The 14191-nt window shown below is 51.8% G+C and overlaps 1 protein-coding gene across 1 annotated transcript; it reads right to left on the minus strand.

Annotated features, from left to right (window-relative positions):
* Nucleotides 1-125: 125 nt before the first annotated feature.
* GPR149 (G protein-coupled receptor 149) lies at nucleotides 126-8574 on the minus strand (the record flags this gene model as incomplete). The annotated part of the gene is made up of 6 exons (XM_083868237.1): nucleotides 126-683; nucleotides 5589-5708; nucleotides 5751-5986; nucleotides 6619-6811; nucleotides 7651-7803; nucleotides 7906-8574. 6 exons carry the CDS (start codon nucleotides 8572-8574, stop codon nucleotides 126-128), a joined length of 1929 nt encoding a protein of 642 aa, XP_083724363.1.
* Between the last annotated feature and the right edge of the window lie 5617 nt (nucleotides 8575-14191).

Here is a 14191-nt window from a genome sequence, read left to right on the forward strand (position 1 = left end):
GAATTGGTTCAACAGCGCACCCAAATAAAATTCGTTTGATAGGAAAACACCGGCTGATAGTGTGTTTGCTCGGGTAAGCTGAGCACTGTGTGTCAGAGCTGTCGAGGGGTGTAGATTGAACCCCTTTAGCTGCCCCCCTGCTCCTCCCGCTCCATGTAGGCTTTGTTCAGCAGCTGGATCTCCTCCTGGTGCCCCGCCCTGGCCGAGAGCTGCCTCTGGCTGTTCTGCCGGTGCGCCTCCACCGTGTCCGGGATGGAGATGCTGAAGTCGCTGCCGGGGCTGTGCGAGGGGATGAGCAGCGAGTAGGAGGCGCTTTCCCCCAGCTCGCAGCACACAAACCTGTTCTCCCTGCGGGAGAAGCGCAGGGAAGGTGACCGTGCCTGCGCCGAGGACTGGCTGATGCTGCTGACGATGGACACGGTGTCCAGCGCCTCCTCGGTGCCGCAGATCTCCAGCACCTCCAGGTGAATCTTCACGCTGGTGTCGGCAAAGCTGGCCCGGGGCTCCCCGGGTTCGTGGCCCACGCTCTTGGAGCGGTACACCTCGATCTTCTTGGCCGTGGGGGTTATTGTGTGCCCCTCGGAGCTCACCTCGTAGGTGGACAGGGAGAGGGTTTTCCCCGAGGGCGCCTGCAGGGACACGGTGCCCTGGAAGGCGCACAGGGGCACGGCCAGGGCTGCTCTCTGCGGGGAATAAACGCTGTGTTAGTGCTGAGAACAGCCCGAAAATCCATCCCAGACCCGCCCCGGGGGCTCTGTTATGTTAGCTCCTCTTGCTGCCTGCTCCTCGCACAGGTTTACACACTTGGTGGTGAGGATTGAAAGGGTAGCAAGGAGGTTTTTGTGTTGTTAAATGCCTTGGTGTGACTCACCATGAAATCTATAGAATATGAAAAACAGAGTTTAAATAAAAGCTGATTCCTTCAGAGCGAGGTTCTGTCCTGTTTAATCAAACTCATTGATTTGTCAGACTGAACATGAGGCACCTGGAGGGGAATGAGCAATCTCCACTGGCTGGAATGAACACTCCAGCTCTGGAGAATGAGACATTTCCCAATCATTTAGTGCCTCTTCCTGAAAGTCTTCTCTGGTTTTCTCTTGAGAAATCAGTGTTTACTGTTAAAGTGAAAAAGGTCCATCAAGTCTCCTGTGTCACTGCCCAGTCACTAACCAGGAGACACTGAATGCTGTCATTTCCCACTGGAACAGTTCCAGTGGAAATGTTCAATTCCAGACACTTTTACCTGGTTCTAAAGTACAGAATCCATTTGTCCCTGCAAATCACAATGCTGTGCTCTGGGGAGCACTGTGGATACAAGTGCTGAGACTAAACTCATGGTTATGGGGCCCAAGGGAGGGATAAATGCATTTATCCTGGGTTTAGGTACAGCCAGGTCACACTGATTATTACTGGAATTACTTTCAGTATAAATTATTATTAATGGGAACAGAAAATTACCTTTATCTTGTCCTTGATACCATTATTAAATACCCATTTTTGCTCCTCATGACACATCCATGGCAATAAATAGGAATCCACCAGCAAACCAAACTCTACTGGTACATCCTGTGAAGTATTTTCCCACTCCCACGGTTCCTGGCAGTTCAGCTCTTTGCTTTCAGCTCCTGGCCCTTTCCTCACCAAGTTCCACTGTTTGTGGAGAGCATTCCCCACCTCAGGGCATCCCCCCTGCCCACAGTGCCTGGAGGATGTTCTGCCTGTTGGAATCTGGGACAGGGATTTCACCTGAGAGCTCCATGTACCAGCAAAGACAAAAAAATCCTGGTGAAATAAATCCCAAATGTCCTTGTTCCTTACAGAGTGCTGATGCACTCCGAGCAGAGAAACCTCTGCAGAATTGATCAAGAAAATCCTCTCATTATTTAATTATACATCCACCTTGCAGAGTTCACAGGAAGCAGCTGTGGTTTCCATGAGGCAGAACCTTCCCCACCATCCCTGTGGGTCAGGACCAGTTCCCTGCCCTGTTCCCTCTGCCTGAGCAGGGTCTGGGCTGGACTCACCAGGGAGGATATGTCCATAGGGAAGGCTGGGATGTATCTGAGCCCCACAGCAGCTGGAACAGGCTCTGACAGACACATTTCCATTTGGAAACGGTCAGAGCAGCAGCTGGGGGCTGAATGGGACACTGGGACTCCATCCCAGCTGGTTCTACAGTGGCTGGTGACAGACTCAGGCACAAGGCACTCTGTACACTGTTCCTCACAACTGCTGGTTCCACAGGCCCTGGGACAGGCCAGCGGCGTCCCAGTGAATCCCAGATGGATGAGTCTGCTCCTCCTGCCCGGGACAGGCCAGCAGTGTCCCAGCAGTGTCCCAGTGAATCCCAGATGGACTGGACTCTGCTCCTCCTCCCTGGGACAGCCCAGCAGTGTCCCAGCAGTGTCCCAGCAGTGTCCCAGCTGGACTGGACCCTGCTCCTCCTCTCTAGGACAGACTGCAGTGTCCCAGCAGTGTCCCAGCAGTGTCCCAGCAGTGTCCCAGCAGTGTCCCAGTGAATCCCAGCTGGACTGGACTCTGCTCCTCCTCCCAGGGACAGCCTCTGCCCAGGGGCAGCACCGAGAGCACACACAGGTTGTGCCATGCCCATGTTGCTCCCACTGGGCCATGCTGCCTTCCCAAACAGAAAACCAGCAATCTAAAACAGCCCTGAGGAGTTTGCACTCCTAATTACTTTGGTCAAACACAGCTTGAGATGAAAAGGGCTATTTTTAGAATATTTCCAGTAAGGATCCCAGCTTTTTCTTTCCAGAGACAGTGAGTTTTCTGTTTGTTTTAAAATAGAGGCTTAGTCTTCTGCTTCCCTAAATATGCAAAATATCTGCAGTGAATTAATTACTGCAATGATTTGCCTTTTCTGAGGCTGACTGCAGTGAATGCAGGGCCAAGGGGGTATGGCAGGAAGAGACAAGCTCACCTGAGATGGCCTGAGCCCATCTGTCCTGCCCAGTGCAGACAGACCTGGATTTGATCAGTCAGTACCAGGAGGTGCAACTGAGCATCCAAGGTGAGGACACCTTGGAGGGAAGGGCTGTAGGAGCTGGACAGAGCTCCTGGGCAAATGTTTCCACCCTCACTATTCCTCTGCAGCTCCAGACAGAGCCAAGGGCAGCAGAACTGCAGCAGGAGCCAGCAAGGATCACACAGAGTGCTCACGGCTGTGGGAGCAAAGGGAGGAGATGAAGGTGAAATGTTACATCGATTTTCCAGCCACAGGAACCTCAGGAAATCAGGAACAAGCTCCAAGCAGCGAGCAGAGGGAGCCCCGATGGGAACAGCCCAGCACATCAGCAGGGTGCAGGTGGTGCAGAGTCCCACAGCCAGTGGGAAGCCATGAGAACCTTCATTCCTAACTCGGTTTCTGTGCTGTGCCTGGTGCTTAGGGAAATGTTCACACCTTTCCTGCAGCGAGTGAGATGCTGAGTGTTTCTCATGTTAAAACACTCCTGCCTCAGTGAGGTCACTTGCACAGCCTCTCCCTCTCTCTCCTTGCAGGGCACATAAATAGGTCCTGTGCAGAGTCTCTTCAAAGAGTTTCCTTGAGGCAACCCACAGATGAGGCTGAGAAAAATAATCAGCAAGCCTGGAACAAACTGCCAGCCTTGGAGATTTCTGTTGCCTGAGGGCACTGAAGCATAGACAAAATAAGACATGACATATTTACACTCAATCTCTTTAGGAAGGGACATACACGGGGATTTTATGAGATGTTAAAGGTATTTTTCAAAAATGCAGCCGAGCAGGAGTTAGCAGTGACAAGTACAATTTTCTCTCTCCCTCTCCATTACAGCCATCCTATCATGTATTCAATAAACCCTGGTGCCTCATTCTCTCGTGCCACTTTTATTCCAGAGAAAACCCTTTGATGGAGCAACCCTACTCACAGAACAGACAATGAAGGGACAAGCAGCTCCACAGTCCTTACTGCCACCCCAAGGAAGTGCCAGTCTCCAAGCCCGGAGCTTCCAGAGGAAACCAAAGGCATCCTGAGTCCTGTCTGGCACTTTGCTCTTCAAACAGCTCAATCAAACTCACTGATCCCACAGGGAGTGGGGTCATGGCTGCTCTCCCTCCTACTGCCAGTTCTTACAGCTTCTCCTCCTGAGAAGAAAATCAGAAAATAAGAACCTCTGTATCTGTGGGCTCTCAGAAGAACCCCAGTATTTCCTGCAGAAGGATGTGGCCAATCAATGCCAGGGGGAGTCTCTTTCTTTAACACACGTGGGAAATGCAGAGTGATGAGAACAGAGTGACTTTTCTTGGACTTTGAGACTTAGAGACAAGATGGTTTCCAGCTTATTAATGTGTGACCCAAATTGATCTTTCATCCAGCATAAACCTGAGCAATGCATTAAAGTTACTTTTACAAAGCTTGCAGAGGTTTCACACTCTGCCCTTTCCCAGCTGCAAAGCAAATGTCAGCTCTGGAGCTCTGGCAGCTCCTGCTGAATGTCAGAACCAGGCAGAGCTGGGACTCCAAAGGCTGGAACTCTTACCCACAGGAGCTTTAGTGCCTGGCACTGGGTTGTTATCCCTGGGAAGGTGTCAGAAGTGGATGAGTTGTGATTCTTTGTAATGCAAGAAGGGAAGAGTCTGTCCAAAATGCCATCCCAGGCCCCAGGGCACATCAAACACCCCCAGGCAGTCTCTGCCAGGTGCTCACAAAGAGCTGCTCACACCTGCTGCAGTCCTGGGGCTGCACCAGGGGACATGAGGGAAGGAAATCTTTTTTAAAACATCATCTGGAAACTCCTGCAAGGAGAGCCACAGTTATGAACCTGATACAGTGACTTTATTAACCCAGCTGTACATGGCACATGAGGCCCTGGCAAGAGGTGGTAGATTAAACCAGGCTGAGTCATCACTTCCTCTTGTCCCCAAAATGCAGGAATTCATCTCTGCACACTGCAACAGACTGAGCATTGGGTTTTTTATGAAAGGGATGATCAGCCATATTTGAAATATCAGCCAAATTGCTACTGAGACTCAGATGACAAACTTGTGTTTATCAGCTGGAGAGAGATTCCCATATTTTAATACAAAATACATGTTTTCCATCTCCCGTGTGTGTGCAAAGGCTGAGCACAGCTGATGTGGCTCTGAAGTCACCCTGCTTGGAGCAGGGGTTGGATTAGGTGACTTCCAGAGATCCCTTCCAACCTGGAACCTTCCTGAGCTCCTGTCTCACAGACTTCAGGAGGACTCTTACCCCACTCCCACCTACTGGAATGCCCAAGGGCCACTGAATTCCACTGTGGAATTCCCTGGAAAATGTCACCTTTTGGAGAGAAACTTCCTATTCATTAAGATAAATTAACATAATTGATACTTACTTCTTACCATATACAAATCATGCAGGTGCACACAAAATAAGGAAACCCCATGATTCAGAGGACAAGTGAGAAATTATTACAGGATCATCCTCTGTATAAAGTTACTACATTTTATACAATACTGTGTATGAGTTTTACTAAAAAACAGAACTAATAGAAGTCTCAATCAGTAAAAACCATTCCTGTTTCATGAGGAAACTGTTATTATCAGAAAAGAATAAATTCCTCCTTTACCTGCCGAGGGTTCCTCTCGGATTTACTCCGGCACCACTCCCAGTCCGAGAGCTCTGGTGTGTGGCTCTCCTCGTGGAACAGCCTCCACTCTGGTCCCTCAGGGAACGCTGCTGCCTCACCCTTGGTGCCCTCCTGGCCCTGGCAGAGCCCTGGCCCAGCAGCAGGGGGGTTTGGGGGCCCAGTGTCCCCGGGGGTGCCCCAGGAGCCGTGTCCCAGTGCCATGGGCAGCATCCCGGGGCCAGCGCCCCTGGCAGGCTCCTCGCAGTCAGAGCTCACCAGGCTGTGGTAGGATGTGGATTTCCCATCACTGCTGGGCTGGGGAGGGTTCTCCCTGGATATCCTGTACATTCCATAGCCTCGCTGGAAGGACAGGTTGAACTCAAACCCGCTGCGCTTGCCTGAGCAGGGAGGAAAGAAACCGTGTTAGGAGTTGAGACCACAAAAAAAAAAAAAAAAAAAAAAAAAAAAAAAGCAATTACAAACACAATGCAAATGATGTGTTAAAGCATGGAATAAATTGTCCAGCTCCTGCTGGAAATAGGCAATTTTCCCTCCATAAAAGAAATGAATTGTTGAGAAGACAGAGTTCTGAGAAGGAACTGCCTTCTAGATGAACTGCAGTCGTTCTCTCTGGGAAAGTGGCTGAAAGGGCAGCAGGGGCAGCACAAGCCATTCTGCACCTGGATAATGTGTGTAAAACAAGTGAAAGCCATGCACTGAGGATGGCTTTTCTCTAAGATTCAGTAGTTCTTTCTCCCTGAACAAGCAGGGAATGGCAGGAATTCATCCACTGATGGTAGAGGATTTTCACTCCAGAGAATGAGAAACTCCCACACCTCAGAAATATTTATCCCTTAACATTTGCAGCTGAGACCAGAAGATCCCTGTGAGTCCCTTCCTGACCCACTCTGTTCCTCCAGCTATTTTTACATAAAGCCCAAGGTAGAACAGGGCTCTAGAAGATGCCAAGAAGGTGACCAGGGAAGGCCTGGAAACCTCTGCTGCACCAAGGCAACCCTTCCACCCTTACCTTTGGCATCCTGTGAAGACACTGCATAGGAGTTCCTCCTGCAGTTGATGATGCAGCCGCAGGGCAGGTGGAGCCAGTGCTGTGACAGGACAAACACCGGGGTGACTGTGGCAGCCAGCACGGTCAGCAGGAAGCTCAGGGTCTCAAACGAAAGGCTCTGCAGCCCAGTGATGTGCTGGACAGCCACCTGTGTCTGAAAGGCAGAGCATTTTGAAATGTAAATCACTGTGGGCACATGAGATGCTTCCAGGAACAAAGAGAACATCTCGCTGTGAGTGTGCCACCACTGTTAGACACAGATTGCCATTAGTGTTTGCTGAGGACAACAGTGCTGGCTCTAGCAGACAGCAGAGCAAACACGCTGACTGCTCTCCTCTCATGCTACATTTCTCAGAAAAGCCCTCACTGGAGCTAAATGGAGATGCTGAGCAGCATTGAACAGCTCCCAGTGGCAGCCAGTGCCATGTGGAGGGGAGGAGCCCCAGGCTCACACACCTGAGGGCAGGGGGAAGCGCCCCAGAGCTGTTCCCTGTTCCCCACAGATCCCTTTCCCAGGGTCCTGTTCCCAAACACACACCTGTGCACACAACAGCATCCCTCCTGCCCCAGCACTGCACTGTTTACAATGGTACAACCAAACTGCATTTTTCTACAAACTGCTGTTTTTTAACCCAAAGGATGTGTCTCAGAGGACAGGACAGAGGGGCCCTTAGCTCAGTTCCCAGAATGCTGAGCAAACCCTGTCCCACAGCTGGCAGTGCCAAAGGGGGACCTCACTGCCCTGGTATTCATGGGACATGAATGATGTGATGAGAGTGTCAGAGACATGGAACAGGCTCTGCCAAAGCCACTGGGCACCAGCTAAACTCATGCAGTGACCCAGCCCTGCTGGAGAGGATCTCTGCTGGCACAACTACACTCCGAGGAACAACTGCAATGGCCACTGCTCATCTGTTCCAATCCATGGCCCACAGGTGACATCCCACTGAAATGCAAGTGAGCATTGGGAAGTGAAGGCAGCCGAGAATTTACCATCATTGGGAGCCAGAGCAGGACTTTGGTCAGTGCCAGGATCAGCGAGAATCGTTTCTGGGCAAAGCCCACCGTGCAGCTCCTGCCGTGTGCGCTGCTCTCAGCCACGCCCTTCCCAAAAACCGCCTCCGAGTTGTGGAGAGGCTCCAGGCTCTTCTCCCCGGGGTCCAGCAGGGCCAGAGGAGGGGCAGCAGAGCCCCAGGGTGTCCCGGGGGAGGTGAAGGCTGCAGAGCCCTGCAGGTGCTGGGGGTGCAGCAGCTGGGGCTCCCCTGAGCACAGCAGCCTCAGCGAGAGGGGAACAGCCAGCCCTGCCAGGAGCGACAGGCACAGCGCGTACACAACCAACACTAACAGGATGTAGGAGCTGCCACAGTCGGCGAAGCAGCCCCAGGAGGTGCGGGTGTACCTGCCCCAGCCACACAGAGGCAGAACGCACAGCAGCAGGCTCACAGTCCAGATGGTGAGGATGGCCCACAACACGCTCACACGGCGCCTGGAGGAGCTGCAGCTCAGGGTCCCGGACGTGCTGAGGGTGTAGAAGTTGTAAAAAACTATAAGAGAGCCTTTCAGGTTGGTAGAAATGCCCTGGAATAAATACACAAACGCTGAGGTGGTGCACAGAGCCTGGGGCAGGACTTCCCTTGACCACTGCATGAGCATGAAAATAATCAGTGGCACGATGCTGATCAGATCGTCTGCTGCCCAAGAGGTCACAATCACCGAAACCGTGCTTTTGTTCTGCAGTTTCAGCAGGGAAACTAGGGAATAAATGCTGCCCAGAAGGGCTGGGAGTGCAATGGCGAAAGTCAAGCAGAACAGAAAGACATTCCAAGTTCTCTGCTCACTGTGTTTGTCCACAACGCTGTGATTCTCAGTGAAGAAGCTCGTCCCATTGAGTGACAAATTACCAGGAGTTACCGACATTTTTTTCTTTGCCTTCTCACTGATTCTGCAAGTTTTCACCAGCTGAAACCAGAACCGTCAGCTCCACATCACAAGTTTCTTTGTTTTCCTAGACTCTCTTTTGTGGCATCTGACGAAGAAATATTCAGGTGGCAGCACCCCTAACGACCAGGACTCGTGCTCTCAAAAAGCCAGGCAACAAATGGAGCAGCAAAGGTGCTGAAAAAACCCCGTAATTCTTCAGAAGGGTTCCCGTGCTGGCAGACGGTGACCTGGGGCTGCTGAGGTGTCAGGCACTGACATCCCGGGGATGGCAGGCACTGCCCGCCAAGGAGCGCGGCTGGAGGCGGGCGGGGCAGGGCTGAGCCCCGGCTCACACACCTGGCAGGAGACGCTGCAGCAGCAGGGAGGAGCCGGCGGGATGGAGACACGGCTGCTGCCAGCCCCGGCTGCACGGGCAGCCCGGAGCGGGGTCCCCGCCAAGCCACACCTCCCAGCCGGGCCCGGAATCCAATGCAAACACCGCCAGCTGATGTCAGCCGAGGATGTCATTCCCCGAGCCCCGAGCTGCTCCAGGGCTCGCACACGGGCTGCGGGGCTTGGATTCCCTGCGGGCTCGGGGGGTGCGGGATGGACTCTGTGCCCTCCAGTCCCGGGGCTCAGGGGGCTCAGGACAGGCTCTGTGCCCTCCAGCACTGCCAGTCCCGGGGCTCAGGGGGCTCAGGACAGGCTCTGTGCCCCCCAGCACTGCCAGTCCCGGGGCTCAGGGGGTGCAGGACAGGCTCTGTGCCCCCCAGCACTGCCAGTCCCGGGGCTCAGGGGGTGCAGGACAGGCTCTGTGCCCCCCAGCACTGCCAGTCCCGGGGCTCAGGGGGTGCAGGACAGGCTCTGTGCCCCCCAGCACTGCCAGTCTCGGGGCTCAGGGGGTGCAGGATGGGCTCTGCCCCCCAGCACTGCCAGTCTCGGGGCTCAGGGGGCTCAGGACAGGCTCTGCCCCCCAGCACTGCCAGTCTCGGGGCTCAGGGGGTGCAGGATGGGCTCTGTGCCCCCCAGCACTGCCAGTCTCGGGGCTCAGGGGGTGCAGGATGGGCTCTGTGCCCTCCAGTCCCAGGGCTCAGGGGATGCAGGACAGGCTCTGTGCCCCCCAGCACTGCCAGTCCAGGGATTCAGGGGGTGCAGGACGGGCTCTGTGCCCTCCAGCACTGCCAGTCCCGGGGCTCAGGGGATGCAGGATGGGCTCAGGGGGTGCAGGACAGGCTCTGTGCCATCCAGCACTGCCAGTCCCGGGGCTCAGGGGATGCAGGACAGGCTCTGTGCCCTCCAGTCCCAGGGGCTCAGGGAATGCAGGACAGGCTCTGTGCCCTCCAGTCCCAGGGCTCAGGGGGTGCAGGACAGGCTCTGTGCCCTCCAGTCCCAGGGGCTCAGGGAATGCAGGACAGGCTCTGTGCCCCCCAGCACTGCCATGGGCACACAGATGCTCAGGACAGGCTGTTTGTGTCCATCAGTGTTCTTGGGAGGAAAGGCACTTTTTATTGCCTTGCCATTCAAGGCTGGTGACTTCCTCAGTTTGTCTTCTCACACAGTGTGTCTGTGATCTGAACTGCACCTTGCCACTCTCTGTGGCAGCTTTTATCAGAATTACAATATGGTGATGATTTCCCCCAGTTATCACTGCCCCCCATGTCCTGAATTTTCTAAAGAAACAGGGCTGGAATGGAGTAACACAGCCGTGCCCAAAAGGCCCAGGCGGTGCAGAGGAGACAGGAGAGGAACCTTGCTCTGTGTGTCCTTGGCAGGCAGGGAGCTGGAGATCCCTTAGTGCCTGCTCTTCCCTCCTCTGCCATCAGCACATGGGAGGTCCCAGCACCAGAACTGTCCTTCACTGTACATGGGTTTATTCCTCATCCTGCTGTGAATTCTCCTCGCTCAGGAATGGTCCCAAAGAGAAGATCCACTGAGATGGGTCCTCCCTTCTGGCCTCACTTCACACAGAGCCCAGCAGGCTGGGGGTGGAACTCTTGGGACAGCACCAGTGAGTGATTTTGGGTTTGCTGTGTTGCTGTAGCAGCAGTAGGACACCTGTAACCCAGTGTGCCAGTGAGGTCACACCCACAGTGAGCAAACCCAGCCATGCCACACTGCTCAGGAACCTCTCCTGCTGTGGAATGTCTGTGGCATTTTGGAGAAAAAGCCAATGTGGTGCAGTCTGTGACACCACACCCCTGTGGGAAACTGCACAGGGAGGGTTAAACGTAGAATCCAAACTGCTGAAGAAATTTATCCCTTTCTGAAGGGAGGGAATAGAAAAAGAAGATGGCAGATGCTTGGAGTGACCTCATCTGGAAGCAGCAGAAAATCAGCTGTGTGTATGGAACTTTCTCCAATAATGATAAATTAATGGCTGCAGGAGCCATGTGTAACACTGCACATTTCCCTGCCTGCTGAGTATTCCCAAGAGCTCTGCTGTGGGGTGTCTCAGCCCTCCATTGCTCCATCTTTACCTCCCCATCACCTTCTCTCCCACTCAGCTCCGAGGAAGGCAGAGGGAGCAGACTGGGAAATTCAGCCCCAGGAGCTGTGATCAAATCGAGTTTTAATGACAGCTTGAAAGCTCTGGAACTCAATTCTGCCTCTAGAGGACCAGGAACTTGTGTAAGGACAGGGCTGGTTAGCACTGCTCTTACCTACACCCTGCATTTGATGGGGAACCTTCAGCACGGGGCTCCAGGGCTGCCAGCAGCTGTAATTCCTGGGAACCTGTGCCTTGGGAAGAGCTCTGGCAGGGTCAGAGTCTCCCCTCTGCAGAGCCCCACATCCCTGAGGAAGGGGATGAACAGCTGACAAGGCAGAGCTCTGCCCTGGGGCTGTTCCCTGTTAGGAGGTTTCAGATTGGGAACATGAGGAATATTTAAAGATCCATCCAGGAAGGAAGTGCAGAGCTGTGCCACTGACATCAAGCGTTTATTAATGATTCCAGTCAAGAGAAAGAACTCATGAATATTTTAATGTGATTGTGAGGGGAAACCTCCCAAACACCATAAAATCACACTTAGCAAAGTGCCTTTCCACTGCAGGGACAGTTCCAGCCGCTCTGCTCTGCAGTTCCTGAGGCTCAGACTGGACAGAGCCTGCAGGAGCCAGGCTTAGTGCCAGCACAGGCTGGACACAGCAGGGTACCAGGGACTATGGGCAGCCTTGCCATAAACATCTCTCTTCATCAGCCTGGATGGAAACCATGGCTCACTGCCTCAGAGATGAAGGTTTCAGAGAAAGATAAAGGAAATAATTAATGCTTGAGAAGAAGCCCAAGTATTTTCAAACACTGAATCTTTTCAATTCATGTGTTTATCTCGTTCCCTGGGGCTGATGACAAAGTGGACTCTGTGTTCACAGGGCACTGGAGGGCTCCATCAGTGTCACTGTTGGTAAAACATCCATCCCTGGGGACCCCTGGGCACACCCAGCTCCTCCAAGGGAGCCCCAGGCCCCTGGTGTGAGCATTAACTGGGGACAAAAAGGGACCCAAGGGCTTCTGCCCTGCAGATTGCAGAGTGGGAGCAGAGAGGGCTGTGTTCCTCACCACAGCACGGTGCTACTCTATTTTATTTTATTTTATCCAACATTTCCCACACACATTAACAGGTATGGTCCCCATGATCCTGGATTCTGCAGAGACAGAAACTGGTTTGTGCTGGGAGAGCTGAGGAGATGAGAACTGAGGATACACAGCCTTTGCTTTGCAGAACATGGACTTATGAAATATGCATGTGCTGAGAGGTGATTAGGATGCAATTCCTCATTTTGATTAAAATGCTGCTTCCTTTATGTTTACTGCTTCACAAACCAGCCTGATTTGTGTGCTTACATAGAATTTTTGTGGGGTTTTTTTACAAACTAAATTTAACTTCACTGCTATGTGTGCAAAAATGAATGCAAATATGCAACTTTCTTTAGTTTACAGTTACTAACCTCAGAGATAAACTGTAAAGTCCAAGCCCAAAATAATGACTTTATTTTTGGCCTGGGGTGCTGGCATTACTTTTAATCACCTGGAACACATTTTTGCCCAGGATTACATGCCCAGATGCTGCCAGAGGCACTGGAAAAGCAGGTTACTGTTAGACCCTGAGCCTAAGTTAGATAACCCCATTTTCAGTGTCCCATCAAAAGCCTTTACTACTGGAACTCCTGAAGTTAGGATCTGCAAAAAATTTCAGTCTAGAGAAAATTGAAACTCATTTGGAGTAAGCTGTGTTAGATGGCAAAATGGCCTTTCTTTCTCACAAATGGCAGGAAACAAGCCTTAGGGGACAGAAAAGAGATTTATTTCATAGGAAAAGGTGCAGTAATTTTGTTTTCCTGGCCATTTTACCAGTGCTTTTATTGCAGATTTTGTATTATTCACTCCTGTGCCGGTGTTCCACCAGGGCCTGACAACATCCAGTAGCACAGTGTTCTGAAATGGAGCTGGCTCCTGAATCAGATTCTGTTATTATTTTAATGTCTCATATATCACTGCCTCTGCCAGACCTGCCAGAAACCTTTTCACAGTGAAGATATCACTGGTCTTTGAGCCCCTAAGAGTGTCCTAGCTGCTGTCCTATTCTGAGACAGTAAAGTTCCTATTTCTTTGACAATGCCCAGCCTCCCTTCAGTGCTCAATTTCAACTAAAACAGAACAAAGATCTTAAGGCAGTGTTCTGGTATCACTCACTGGCTATCTCCAACCTTCAGCAACAGGCACTGGGAGAACTGGGGGCTGGTCAAGTTTGGCACAGCTCCTTGTTCAATGAGAACAAACAAGTCTCTTAAACCCCCCCAAATCTCTTCCAACAGAAGGTGTTACTGAATTCTTCCTACCAGAAAAGCACCAGGATCTCTCCACTCCATTTTGCCTGCTGAGAAGAGAATTCATGGGAGTAACTGTGATTTCGTTCACCACTCTTCAGTGAAATATTAATGAGCTTTTTTTATTCTTCTCTGCTTCTCAGAACTGTTCCACCCTTTGTCTCCTGCCAGATTTGAACGAGGATGACAGCAAAGGTCACCATGACAATGGTAACTGTGAACTGCTTAAGCACAGGATGGGTTTAGCACTGAGCATTGCCAAGGCCACTTACAGATGTAGTAGGAATCCTAAATGCCTACTTATGTTCCATTGAAAAGATTTCAATCAAACAGCAAATCACGATCAGAGCAGCAACTCCCTGTGGGGTACCTTGGGCACTTAATGCAAGTGCAGCCCTGCAGCCATGAGCAGACAATAAACATTGGTCTCTATAAATGTTAGGAAGACAATAAATATTGGTCTCTATAAATGTTAGGAAGACATTTAAGAGAAAAGAGACATTGAAGTAGAAAAAGGAAACAAAATGACTAAGCCAAATTCCAGTGGAAATTATATCACTGGAAATTAATCCAGAAAAACTGGAGTCAGTGGCTTCCCAAAGGCACAGAGAATGGCACACGTCGTCCCAACACAACTGCAAGTTGCAAAACAAGCTGCAGGTGAAACAACAGAAGGAACATCTGCAGTGCAAATGAACAGAGCCTTGTGTTCATGCTCAGGGCTGCCAGAACACTTTGCTGCTGGCAGAGCCCTGCTCCCTCCCGTGTGTTTAATGGTCCTGGATGCGTC

The sequence above is a fragment of the Zosterops lateralis genome (assembly GCF_965231275.1).
Source record: "Zosterops lateralis genome assembly, chromosome: 10".
In the NCBI taxonomy this organism is placed as follows: domain Eukaryota; kingdom Metazoa; phylum Chordata; class Aves; order Passeriformes; family Zosteropidae; genus Zosterops; species Zosterops lateralis.